The 14,507-nt window shown below is 35.4% G+C and overlaps 1 protein-coding gene across 6 annotated transcripts; it reads right to left on the bottom strand.

Moving 5' to 3' along the window:
• Positions 1-9,725: 9,725 nt before the first annotated feature.
• LOC103961608 lies at positions 9,726-12,439 on the bottom strand. 6 transcript variants are annotated; one of them, XR_007257372.1, is made up of 5 exons: positions 11,936-12,437; positions 11,774-11,848; positions 10,483-10,981; positions 10,238-10,337; positions 9,726-10,050 (listed from the first exon to the last, which is right to left on the bottom strand). XR_007257372.1 is itself a non-coding variant. In XM_048581597.1 (5 exons), the coding sequence occupies exons 1-5, from the start codon at positions 11,103-11,105 to the stop codon at positions 9,943-9,945; spliced, it is 324 nt and encodes a 107-aa protein (XP_048437554.1). In that variant the 5' UTR covers positions 11,106-12,439; the 3' UTR covers positions 9,726-9,942. The 6 variants fall into 6 exon arrangements, 4 of the variants coding, with proteins under 4 accessions (XP_048437554.1, XP_048437555.1, XP_048437553.1 ...); XM_048581597.1 differs by having other exon boundaries at positions 10,483-10,570; positions 10,959-10,981; positions 11,101-12,439; XM_048581598.1 differs by lacking the exon at positions 11,936-12,437 and having other exon boundaries at positions 10,483-10,570; positions 10,959-10,981.
• Positions 12,440-14,507: the final 2,068 nt, after the last annotated feature.

The raw sequence follows: 14,507 nt of genomic DNA on the forward strand, positions 1-14,507 counted from the left end.
TACTGTTTACATGAAGACTTTGTACATAAGGTTAGTTTGCTTTTTGTAATTGTCGGATGAAAAACCTTTATATAAAGTGGTATCCTTTATATAAAGAGGTGAATTAACATTGTTGTACACGCAATAAAATATCACATGTAAAGAAAAGAAGTGAGATCTATATTCTTATTAGTTCAGATAATAAAAGAAATTATTACTGCTTCGAACATATAAGTATATTTTTCGAACTTCGTAAATATTGTGCCTTGTTTTATATTCTACTGCACATATATTGTCTATTTTACAACATTTAACAACTGTTCTGTTAAAGTTCCATCATTTGATCCGATTTAATCAAATCCTTTAACATAATTTTTTTTTTACTAAGATTCAATCTACAATTCTAGAGCATGCTCACGCATTTTTTTTTGTGCATCCAAGTTTTTTAAATGTATCTTCAGAGGCCAAAGACTAGAGTGGCCACCACCCGGAAGCTCAAATAAGTGATTGTGAGAACCTCCGAAACCCAGTCAAATTTGGGCTGTGGTGGAGAAACAAAGCAACCATGGTTGCCGATTGCAGGGCACGTTCTGCAAAGAAAAAAGAAGAAAAAATTCTTTTTTAAAAAAAAAAATGACTTGATCAAAACATCATCTTGACCAAATCATAAAACAAATTTAAAAAGCTTAGCAACGTGAAAAATCCTACTAATCCAAGTGAAAGAGCATTTAGTAGCAGCAGCGTTTTTAATTCAAAAGTTCAAAGCATTTTAAGAAAAAGGCCAAACGAGTCAGACACCAGCAATTAGTAGCAGCTGCATTTTTAATTCAAAAAGTTTAAAGCATTTAAATAAAAAAACCCAAATGAGTCAGACACAAATTCCAACCTAATCCCATTTCACATCTTCACCTTACCTAATTCAAATTCCAATTGGCTTTTCCCCCAATCCCTGCCCCAACCAGTCACCGAAGGCCACCAGCAGCAGTGCACTACCAGACTCCCTTTCCAAGGTGCTGACAATGAAATTATCCAGATACATTTTTAAATTATGAAAGTTTATCGTAAACAAATTTAATTTTTTAGCTTAGAATGTTATTTGCATAAAGATTATGAATAAGAAGTTGTATTTCCATTCATTTTTTCAACATTATACTCCCTTTCCAAGGTGCTGGCAATGAAATTATCATGATACATTTTTAAATTAAGAAAGTTTATCGTGAACAAATTTAGTTTTTTAGCTTAGAATGTTATTTGCATAAAGACTATGAATAAAAAGGTGTAGTTTTCCGCTTATTTTTTCAACATTATTTTTATCTAATTTTTTTTGGAACTTTTATATTGAAACTACCCGATGTTAAAATTCTGAATCCACCACCGTCTACTTTAAATAAATGACATGGACTTAAAAAAAACATATTAATAGGTTGACTCAATAAAACATCTGACCCGTTAAACTTTGAGCTGATTTATGATTTTTTCGTGTTGTTCAAAGAACTGCCAAATTGCAATTAGATAATTCTAAAATCTAGTACTTTTGTGCTTGTAAATAGATATTTTTCAAAGTTCAATTGTATAAATGGTGACTTTAATATAGGGAAGACAATTTAACTTGTTAAATTCAATAATTGTTGATAACTGTCCGAATGTGATAGATTTAGAGATGAAAATTTAGGTATTTTTTCGGATTTGAGAAAAAACCATGAAATATTATTTGATTACGGTGTTGAATATATTTATAAGGGTCTCATTCTGTATCGATCCCTATATCCGCTCTGATTATGATATAATATAATATAATATATAGTTTTATATTCACAGGTATTGAAATTATTTGATAGCTTTTTTGCTTTCTCCCATAATGGTTACTGTGTTTGTTTTTAATCATCCCTTTCCTTTTTTAAAGGAACCAATTTGCCTTAATTTGCAATCATATTTGGCTTATCATGAACACCTTCAGAAGGTATTGTTATCTTTTGTATAATTTGGATGTTGTTATAAATAGGCAAAAGTTAGAGAGATAACATTTACTAGGGACAGGAGCAAAGCAGGTGCAAAGTATCACATTGTTTAGTTTCTTTACTATAACACCAAAGGATTGCAAGTAAAGAGAGGAAGGGAGAGATACTGATATTATTTCTTTCACTTCTTCCTTTGTTGTCTGATTTGATCATACATGGAGTGCTCTTTATATAGAGCCACATCCATGAATGTTTACAAGAATGAACGATTGCCTTTTTTTGGAGAATTTCATGCAACAACAACAACGCTACTGGCATGTGAAAATATAATTATTAGCATGTGGCCATACAATCCCACAATTTACAACACTCCTCATTGGATGCCCACATATCAACATCAGTTGCCTCGTTAAAACCTTGCTTGGATTGTTGATATAGTATTAAGTATGCTTATGTTGCCTCATTAAAACCTTGATAAGAAAAACCTAGTGGGAAAAATCTTATTCGAAGGAAAAAGAGTACAACAGGCATATATCATGGATGCTCCCCCTAAAATGTATCTCCCCCTATTTCCGTATTCTTCAAATTTAACTAATTGGTAAGCCGACGTAACCCAATACCTTGCACTAGCTTCTGAAACGTGCACTTTGGTAAAGATTTGGTGAATAAGTTTGTCATATTTTGATTGGAACGGATTTGTCTAACTTCAAGAACTTTAGCCTTCTGAAGCTCATGTGCACTAAAAACTTTGGAGATATGTGTTTAGTTTTATCACCCTTGATGAATCCTTCTTTCATTTGGGTAACACATGCTGCATTATCTTCATGAATGACAGTTGGAGCGTTTGTTTTTGAAGGTAGACCACATGAATTCTGGATGTGATGGATCATTGATCTTAACCAAGAACATTCACGACTTGCTTTATGTAAAGCAAGTATTTCTGAATGATTGGAAGATGTAGCAACTAATGTTTGCTTTTCTGAACACCATAAGATTGATGTATCTCCATTAGTGAACACATAACTAGTTTGTGAGCAGGCTTCATGCGGATCAGAAAGAAAACCAACATTTGCGTATCCAACAAAGATATGGTCATTTGTGGATTTCTCTAAGTTGAAGAGGCCCATGTTTGTTGTCCCACGAAGGTATCGTAGGACACCTTTGACTGAAAAAGTTATAACTTGTTAGCAAGTTAACTGAAAAAGTTATATCTGGTCTAGTACATTGTGTTAAATACAATAAAGCACCTATTGCACTTATATACGGTACTTCTGGACCAAGGACCGTTTCATCATCCTCTTTTGGACGAAACATATCTTTCTTAACGTCCAAAGAACGAACAACCATTGGCGTGCTGAGTGGATAAGCCTTGTCTATACCAAATTGCTTCAAGATTTTTTCAATGTAAGTTGATTGATGAACCAAAATTCCATTAACACAATGCTCGATCTACAGGCCGAGGCAATATTTGGTTTTCCTAAGGTCTTTCATTTCAAATTCATTTTTCAAATATTCAGCAATTTTAATGAGCTCTTCAGGGGTTCCAACTAAGTTTATATCATCAACATATACTACCACTATAGCAAATCCAGAATTTGATTTATTAATGAACACACAACGGCAAATGACATTGTTGGTACATCCTTCTTTGATCAAATACTCACTGAAACGATTATACCACATTCGTCTAAATTGTTTCAGCCTATATAATGATCGCCTTAATTTGATTAAGTGCATAGTTCGTGCTTTGTTGGTCGTTTTAGGCAACTTAAGTCCTTCCTGGACCTTCATATATATGTCAGTATCTAATTCTCCATATAAATACGCGGTGATGACATCCATAAATCGCATGCCAAGTTTTTCTAGAACTACCGAACTTATTAAGTAACGGAACGTAATTGTGTCCATTACAAGAGAGTACGTTTTTCTCATTGTGCTTTCTTGTGAATACCCATTTGTAACCCATGGGGTTTACACCAGGTAGGGTTTGGACTACTTGTCCAAAAACATTTTGCCTTTCCAAGGAATTTAATTCTGCCTGGATTGCATTTTTCCACTTAGGCCAATCTTGTCTCTATTTGCATTCATCAACAGAGCGGGGCTCAATGTCATCGCTTAATATGATTTCAATGGCTATTGCAAATACGAACATGTTGTCAATGATTATTTCATTTCGATCCCATAACTCATTAGTACATGCATAATTTATAGAGATTTCTTTGCTTTTATGTACTTCTGTCTCTTCAGGGACTTGTGTCTCATCAAGGACATTTTCCTTTTCTAGAAGTACAGAATCATGGATTGTGGATTCTCCATTCACTTTCTTTTCCTGAATGAATTCATTTGGATTCAGCTGTGCCCTCACCTTTCTCTTTCGAGGGGCTGAATCTTTTGAACCTAGGGGTCTACCATGCTTCAAGTGTGCACAAGATGAATCATTCGCTGCCACTTTATTTTGTCCAATAGGGACATCAATTCTTACAGACACATTTGCAGCTAGTATATGTGATTTTGTCATTTTCGTGGCATCATTAAATGCATTTGGCATTTGATTAGCAATACCTTGAAGATGAACGATCCTTTGCACTTCATTTTCACATTGAATGCTTCGTAGATCAAAATGAGATAAGGTGGGTACAACCCATGTCAGCTATTGTTGTTCTTCTAGAATGGTTTTTTCTCCCTTTAACGACGGGAAAATTGTCTCATCAAAATAACAATCCACAAAACGAGTTGTAAACATATCATCTGTCAAGAGTTCCAAATATATAATGATAGATGGTGAATCAAAACCCACACAAATTCCAATCTGCATTGAGGTCCCATTTTAGTACGTTGTGGTGGTGTAATAGACATATAAATAGCACAACGAAAAACTCGTAAATGTGAAATATTAGGCTAATGCTCGAACACGAGTTGTATTGATGAGTATTGGTGGTTGGTTATAAGTCTAAATCAAACCAATGATGCAGCATGTAAGATGGTATGTCCTAATGCAGAAACTGGCAGTTTAATTTTCATGAGCAAAGTGCGAGCTATTGATTAAAGCTACTTGATAAATGCTTCTGCTAAACTATTTTGAGTATGGACATAAGGAACAGGGTGTTCAACATCAATGCCTAGTGTCATGCAGTAATCATAAAAGGTTTGAGACGTAAATTCACCAGCGTTATCAAGTTGGATTGACTTAATAGGGTAATCTAGGAACTGTGCTCGCAACTTAATTATCTAAGCAAGAAGTCTCGCAAAAGCTACATTTCGAGTATACAAGAGGCAAACATGTGACCATTGGGTAGATGCATCAACCAAAACCATAAAATATCAAAATGGTCCACAAGGTGGTTAAATAGGCCCACAAATATCCCCTTGAATTCTTTGCAAAAATGATGGGGATTCAGCATCAACCTTTAATTGTGATGGTCTAATAACCAACTTCCTTTAAGAGCAAGTTTTGTAATGGATGCCCATTAGAGTTGGTAATGATTCTACGTATTATGGTGGATCCTGGATGACCCAAACGATCATGCCAAAGCATGTAAATCTTTGGATCAATGAACTTCTGGTTCACGACAGTATATGCTTCCATTGTCTTTATGTATGTATAATACAATCCACTCGATAAACCACGCAACTTCTCCAATGTACTTTTTTGGGTATCATTAGAGGTAATGCATATATATTCCATATTTCCTGCACTTTTTGTTTCAATTTGGTATCCATTTAAATGTATGTCTTTAAAACTCAACAAATTTCGAGTAGATTAAGTAGCATACAACGCATTTTGTATGGATAATATCATTCTATTTGGTAACATGATCTGGGCTTTTCCTGAGCCTTCAATTACATATGAGTGATATTATTGTTACCTTTACTTTTGCAAGTATCAAGCTTGAAAAATATTTTCGATCTTGAAGTATTGTATGCGTGGTTGCACTGTCTGCAAGATAGATATCTCCGCCGTTGCTCTTGTTTTGAGAATACCCATAGTTTTTCTCCATGTTCTCTGAGTAAAGGAATCATAGTTAAAAGCAATTTATTCATAACAGGAAATTGAAATGCCATTTTTATTGAATTGAAATGCGAGTTTTGAACTACAAGTTCATATAATAAGAGTACATCAAACAAAAATTATTCAATCAGACCGATACACTTCATTCCCTCTTTCCATAATGAAATCTGAGACATCCAGGTGGGTTGTGTTTAATTGCCCTGATAAATTGAATATTGGATCATGTATATCCATTGTTTAGCCTGATCGAGGAAATTAGTTTCAACACCCTTCTCCTTAAGGGAGGCTTGATATAAGTCCACCAGATATTTTGGAGTACGACGCGTATGTGCACAGTGCCTATTGCCACCAAATCTATGACAGGTCCTTCAGGGTTTCTAGGAGTGTTATTCATATGGGCTTTTCCATTATGGCGATTAGCAATTTTGAAGCTCAGGCCTGAATTATGCCTTGGACCTTGGTTGTAAAACTAGACACCATGATTATTTCCTTTCCCGTTCCACCGACCTCACCTGTGACCACGTCCTCGTTTATGGTCACGAGAGGATGTGGTGTTCATTTCAAGGGAAGCAACATTCACTTCTGGGAATGGTGTCGATATAGTAGGTCAAAACTGATGATTTTTCATCAGAAGCTCATTGTTTTGTTCAGCCAAAAAAAGCATCGATATCAGCTAATTGTACTCCGTAAAACTTTACTCTCTATATTGCTACTGCAGGAGCACGTTGGAGGCATTAAAGGTGCTGAAAGTCTTTTCCAGCATATCTTCCTCGGTGATGGTCTCCCCACAAAGTTTCATCTGGGAGCTAATTCTGAATGTTGCAAAGTTGTACTCTACAACCAACTTGAAATCCTGGATCTTCAGGTGTGTCCACTCATAACGAGCCCTTGGAAGGATCACCATTTTCTGGTGATTATATCTATATCTCAATGCCTTCCAGAAGGTTAATGGATTTTTAACCGTTAGGTACTCGTTTTTCAATCCTTCATCAAGGTGGCAACAGATAAAGATCATGGTCTTCGCTCGATCTTGAGAGGATGCACTGTTTCCCTTCTTAATGGTTTCTCGAAGATTTTCTGCCTCTAGATGGATCTTGGTATAAGGTAGTTCTTCCCAATAATATTCAGGCAACAAAATCAAGTTTTACCAAGTTCACCATTTTCTATTTTGAAGGGAAAATGAGATGTGTAAGAACTTGCAATAATATGTATTCTAGAGGAATGTAGTGTTAGAACTTCTAGTTCTTACAAATTTTTATTTTTATTTTTATCTTCAAGCCAAAATGATAAGAACTCGAAATTTCAAGCTTAAGATTTACATGATTAATGAGGAGGATGATTGTACTACACCACTCTCATTGAAACAATATAGCATAGGATGGGCAATTATACCACACCACTTAAGCAGCAGGAAAATTTAAATATGCAGAGCAGGTTGGACGATTATATCGCACCACCTAAAATTGCAATAAAATTAAATCTGCAGTTCAAGATGGGCGATGATACCGCACCATCTTTGATCACAGTAAAATTAACATTAATAAATAATGGGTTAGTAATCAGGAGTTACACCAAACAAGAAATCAAAAATATAAGTAATTGCTATATTGAGATGTGACATCCCACATCGCCCAGGGGACTGATCCTTATATGTATATTCCATCTCTACCTAGCACGAGGCCTTTTGGGAGCTCACTGGCTTCGGGTTCCGTAGGAACTCCGAAGTTAAGCGAGAGGAGGGCTAGAGCAATCCCATGATGGGTGACCCACTGGGAAGTTGCTCGTGAGTTCCCAAAAACAAAACCGTGAGGGAATGGTAAGCCCAAAGCGGACAATATCGTGCTACGGTAGTGGAAGCGGGCCCGGGAAGTGATCCGCCCCGGGTCGGGATGTGACAATTTGGTATCAGAGCCTATCCCTGGCCGGAAATGTGCCGACGAGGACGTCGGGCCCCTAAGGGGGGTGGATTGTGACATCCCACATCGCCCAGGGGACTGATCCTTATATATATATATTCCATCTCTACCTAGCACGAGGCCTTTTAGGAGCTCACTGGCTGCGGGTTCCGTAGGAACTCCGAAGTTAAGCGAGAGGAAGGCTAGAGCAATCCCATGATGGGTGACCCACTGGGAAGTTGCTCGTGAGTTCCCAAAAACAAAATCGTGAGGGAATGGTAAGCTCAAAGCGGACAATATCGTGCTACGGTAGTGGAAGCGGGCCCGGGAAGTGATCCGCCCCGGGTCGGGATGTGACATGAGAACTAGGAGCAGGCAAGGTGCTAGCAGATCTTCGTGAGGGTACGTCAAGCAGGTGAGGCAAAGGGGGAAGAAGAACAGTAAAATCCTTGGAGGAAGCTTTTTTTTTGGTGAAGTGAAATGAAAACTGGTTAGGGTTAGAGAGTTGTGCTGATAACGTGCTATAAATAGGCAAAAGTTAAAGAGATAACCTTTACTAGGGACAGGAGCAAAGCAGTGCAAAGTATCACACTGTTTAGTTTCTTAACTATAACACTAAAGGATTGCAAGTAAAGAAAGTAGGGGAGGGATACTGATATTATTTCTTTCACTTTTTTCTTTGTTGTGCGTTTTGATCACACATGGAGTGCTCTTTATATAGAGCCACATCCATGAATGTTTACAACAATGAATGATTGCCTTTTTTGGAGAATTTCATACAAAAACAACACTATTGGCATGTGAAAATATACCTGTTAGCATGTGGGCATACATTCTCACAATTTACAACAGATGTGGATATTTAATGACGGAATTAATTTTTATTAAATTATAATGTGTGAGTTGAAAGAATAATTTTTTTTGCATTGACTATGATAGATATATGACCATTAACTAATGGATAATCTATTGCCCGGTTGGTATGATTATGGATAATTCCTAATTATTAATTTACGATTATAGATATGATTAATTTTAATAGTTACGGGTATGAATATGGCATTTTAGTCCCCAAATCAAATCTTTGCCACCCCCTACTTCTACCGAATACAAACCTACACATTTTCACAAATAGTTCCGAATTCGGTCCGAAACACCTATTTCGTAAAAAATGTTGTGTGATGTTTTTAATTTGTGTAATCCAACTCCAAGGGGTTTTAAGTTCCTCAACAGCGTCAGCAAATATACATGCCAATAAGGAGGAAAACACTCCAAATCACATAAAAAATACATGTACAAGTAATCGGCAAGCTAGCCGAATAAACTCCAAAATGTCTTAACTCATGTTTACAAGACTATGAAGAAATTAACGTGTGCATTGGGTGCACCAAAGACCATAACTTTACTTTTTTTTTTTTTTTTTTTTTTTATTATTATCAAAAAATCTACAAGAAAACATGATTTAGGTGGCGACAGACATTCGTCACATAAACATGAAAAAATCCAGCGTCACTACATTCGTCACCTATAGTTCATGTGACGAATTTTACATTCACCACATATTTTTTGTATTTGTGATGCTAAATTTTTCACTTAATAACTTTAACTATGATGAAATAAGCATCACAAAACATAAAAGTCAATGACCTATAAGTTCGTCACATAACAAATGTATAAGTGAGGAATTTATCGTCACCCAATTTGATCCTAGAATGTTATGGCTAAGAATAAGTAAGACTGAAAGCGTCACATATTCCTTTGACATGTGGTGCAATTTGTGTCAAAATCATAAACCTATTAGAAACATTTCATGACGAACCAATTACCACATATTCCCTGCTTCATCATCTAGAATTAGAATTCATAACAAATATGAGGCAATACTTTAGTTAATCACATTTCATTGATCCATAAGTTAGATTACATCCAATACATACACCAAGTGTATATCTCAAAAGCTAACATAAGCATCCTAACACCTCTAAACATATTGAGATGCTAACAAGATTCTAAGGCATTGAGTCGGTAACAAAACAGGTATACCGTGTGCATATTTGAAACCAACAACAAAATACATAAGTCATCAGCCATGTCATGGTCTTTAGTTTAGCACAGGTATCATTGTCATTTGAAAAATCACCATCACTACCTCAAGTGCTTCTTGAATACTTTCTCCTTTAACTCCATCCTTCTTTTTCTTCATCTTATCCTTACATAATAAAAGAGAAGAAAATAAACATTGGTGTCTAGAGAATAGCAGGTGCATTGAGAATTTGAATAACAAAAGAGAAGAAAATAAGAATTGAAGGAATAGTTAACAGTAAGAAGAACGAAACAAAACAGAGGAGCCTATCTAAATTACACAATGAGTTTTATATGTACTTTAATTTCATTACCATGCGAGCTTTCCTTGCATGTCGGATGAAATGGTTTTGCCTCTCCCTTGTGGTAATACTATTGTTTCTTACATTTATATGAATTTTGCTTGAAAACATCCTACATTAAAAGGCCATTAATTAACAAGAAAAACATATCTAGTTTCATACCATAGACTACTTATTCACTGTAATTTTAAAACATTCAGCTTTTATAAAGATCAAATTGATATCACTACTAATGAAGGCTAAATTGATGTCACTACCTCTGGAGATGTTGTTGGTCCGCCCTTGGCTTGCAATCCTTCAGTTGTGCTATCATATCCTCATTTTCCTTTTGCGTATCTGATTTCACTAATTTATCATAGCCTAGTTACTAAGTTATCAAGACTCCAAATGTCAGGACTAGATAATCTACTAACAAAAGATAAAATTAACAAAAAACTACTTAAATTATAATTAAACATCTAAACCAATCTGCGATTGCATGAATATGAAGATCTGCCAAAATTTAATAAAAACCCAACTCCAACACCATTCCTAAGACCAAAATCTAACTTAGTATAGAAAAAAAAGGTGAATAACATATTAGTTTTCCAAATTCAATATCCTTCAAAAGGTGAGTTCTGGAAGTTGTGGCTTTTACTTAAGTTACCAAGTATGTTGATAAAACCCAAAACTTGCATAGTATAAAACCTATACCGACAACATCTTGGTTTAAAAACACGAGCAGGAGAACTACCCTTGTCAAAAACCATGACCAACCTGCAAACAACAGAATCACAACAAGTCATCTAGATGTCAATCTACCTCAAATTAAGGGATTAGACTTAATAGGGAAACCCATGGAAAGAGGAAACATAAAATCTGGCAGCATTAGTCACCTCATATCGTCTAATATCCATAAGCAGCATCAGTCATCCCATATTGTCTAATATCCATATGTAGTATCAGTATGCAGCATCAGTCATATGCAGCATCAGTCACCCCATATTGTCTAATAAGAACTGAGCAGCTAAAAATATATATAGGAGAAATATATATGTTTCTTAAATCCTTCTTTATATAGTTTTTCATGGTTTTCTAGGACTCCAAATAATAACACTAATAAACAGAAAAGACATTGCCACTGATAATTAGAAGAAAGAAAATCATCTATGTTGGGGGAAATCATTCTGCTTGCCCAAGAGACCATTTTCAATCTTTTTCAAATGCAGAGCACTTAAAAGAATTATGGTTCAAATTTTAGAGCAATTCAAAGCTAAATCAAACAACTTTCCTTTTCAATAAATGGTATCACCAACTCAAATTTTTTTACCTTCAATCACCATGTAAAACCAAGGAGCCCAAAAAAAAAAAAATACCAACTTGCAAGTTCATAACAAACAAAAAATTGAAATAGAAAGACCAAATAAAACAACTTATTAAAGCCTCCATATGTGCAAATAAATCATTTGAATAATCCCCAACGATTACCCAGAATAAAATAGCCAGTGACAAATACATACAATCTCACAAGGAAACAGAATGTAGTAAGAAAAAAGAAGAAATTCTTACAAGTTTCTTTGATAAAGTTATTGATTAATGTTCCTTCCTTCATTTTTTTTTGTTTGTAAATTTGTGAATGTAAACCTACAAGTTCCAAAAACAAATAAAAATAACCAGGGATATATATATACTATTTATATATAAATCTAAAAATTAAAAACCAAATTTTACCCAATTAGAGTCCTTGAAAGATGGATGAAGAGGTCCAAGGCTGGTGGCGTGCTCAATTTGGAGTCAATTACCTGCAAATCCAAAACCCTAAGTTAAAAAGAATGATAAAAATTAAATTCGTTAACCATTTGGCCACATAGTAGTCTCGTAGGCGTGGAGAAATTTGGCATAGATTTATGTAGCTGGTGGAAAGGGTTTCTATGGTTCTTGGGTTTTTGGTGGTGGCGCAAGAAACTGGAAGAAGGTTGAGATGCGATAGGGTGTGGATTTGGTTGTTGGTTGAATTGGTCTCTAGGGTTTTTGGTTGTGGAGTGTGATAGACATCGAATAGATGAGAGAGGGTTTGAGCATATGGCTTAGAAGATCCCGATAATGTCGCGATAGAGAGAGAAGAAGATTAAGAGACGCGTTGGTTGGCTTGGGTCACAGTGATGAGAAATGGGAGAAGTCTGAGAGAGAGAAAGTGAAAGTGAAAGAGAACGGTTTAGAATTTAGATGGGCTTTCTCAAATTTGTTTAATACTTTATTATGTTTCTTTTTTCTTTTTTTATTTATTTACTATTGGAAAAGTGATGAATTACTTTCGTCACCGAGACTACACATATGCGACCCTTTTGCAATTCCTCACATATCATACTTCATTAGGGTGTTATTGTTCCTCGCCATAGATTTTAGTAAGGACTTCAAAATATGTGACGAATTTTTAGGCGCCACGTAAAATTTGGTCACCTATTCCATGTTTTCTTGTAGAAGTGCCTCCATGTTCATAAAATGTGTCATACATCCATCCCTGGTTCAGGGTATGAAACATACTGTTTTGAAGCTCTTAATTGACTCAAAATTGAAAAACCAAATGCCGTCATTCTAGGACAAAACTAATCACCACATCACATCAGTTTTGGGAAAAGCTTAGGAACAACCTGCATTGCGCAATTGTTGCTTTAGGCTTTTAGGTGAACAAACAAAACGGTGTAAATGAGTTTCAAGACAATTGAACACTACTACTTACCCATTTGTCGATACAAGACCAGAAATCAAAATTCTGTCCAGTACAATGCTTGTGTCCGCTATCATCATCTTGGATCCTCTTAACGCATGCTTGCAACAAAGTATGAAATTGCCATTTTCACACACCCCTTGCAAACTAATTCAAATTATAAGGTCACAAACTTCCGTGTAGGTCAACCATTTTGGGAAAGACTCGTGTTTCCTTGTTCATCTCTGGCATGTAGCAGAGAATGCACAAAAGGTAGAAAACCACAAAATAATTACAGTGAAGAGTTTGACAGTTAATACTCTATATTTTATCTCTGGCTTGATACATTCCCTCTTAGCCAAATGACTGATATGATTGTTGGCAGATGATGAGTTTCCACTTCGGTAATCGATTTTTGATTCCTTTAGTTTACGAGTTTTTCTATTGAAAAGTGCTTTTTTCCTGCAAAACACCACTGATAGTGTGAATAGAGGTAAACCTGCCACTGAAAATAACCATATCAAAAGCACTTTTCATATCAAAAGCACTGTTCCAAAAAAAAAAAAAAAACTTTTTTAGTTTTTAAATTTTTTAATATCGACATGGGCCTATATTGACACGTGATGAACAATCATTGTCCACGTGGGCGCAATATCACCAGTTAATGGCTAACTTAACAAACAGCTGAACAGATGTATGAGACTATCCCAAAATTAAGACTTGAGGTATGATTCTGGAATGAAAAAAACTTCATGCACCACCACGAAACTTTAAGATGGTAAACTGAGATTAACTCTAAAATTAAATACCCACTAAGAAGTGAGCTTATTTTGAGGGAATTGGGATGTGGTTGGCCCCAATGCATATTCTCGGTCCAGACGTAAGTTGTAAACTATTGCAAGGGTTGCTAAACCAAATAGTAGTAATCACTTCTATCAATGGAGGCATTCTCATCTGATTGTCGATTTGCTCCACCTATGTATGTGACGTTGACGCAGTACGAGCGTAGAATGATTACAAACGTAAATATTCAAGAACAAAGGTTTCTAGAATTCATCAAAGATTGGGACAAAATCAAAAGGTTGTTTGATTAGTAATTGAAAGATGACATTACAATAAAAGGCAACGGCTTAAATAACCTATTCAAAACGCGATGGGGAAGTTAATGGGGCTTAGGGAATTAAACGAAATCAAAATGATATCAATCGGACGACAAACGAAATGTTTGATTTTTATTACAGAAATTAAAATGCAATTTTGGAAGTTTAAACGATTGTTTTTTGCCTTAAACACAAAAGACTTATGGTTATGACTTGTTCTGCTCGCAATTCTCTTTAAAACGACATATCATACACCCAATTTTTGCCATCAGAATATTCTTATTGCATTTTATGTCGCTATATCTATTAGGGGTGGTTCGAAAATCCGAAAACCGAAAAAAAAAAAAAAAGGGACCGAAAATCAAACCGAGGCCAAAAAAAATCGAACCAAAACTGTCAAACAGAACCGAACCGAATCTGATTAGTTCGATTTCGATTTCCAAGGTTTGAAAATCGAACCGAACCGAAATATTTTTTTAATTATAAAAAACAAAAA

The sequence above is a fragment of a genome, unplaced genomic scaffold (genome assembly GCF_019419815.1).
Source record: "Pyrus x bretschneideri cultivar Hongxiangsu unplaced genomic scaffold, Pyrus_bretschneideri_v1 Contig17, whole genome shotgun sequence".
In the NCBI taxonomy this organism is placed as follows: Eukaryota; Viridiplantae; Streptophyta; class Magnoliopsida; order Rosales; family Rosaceae; genus Pyrus; species Pyrus x bretschneideri.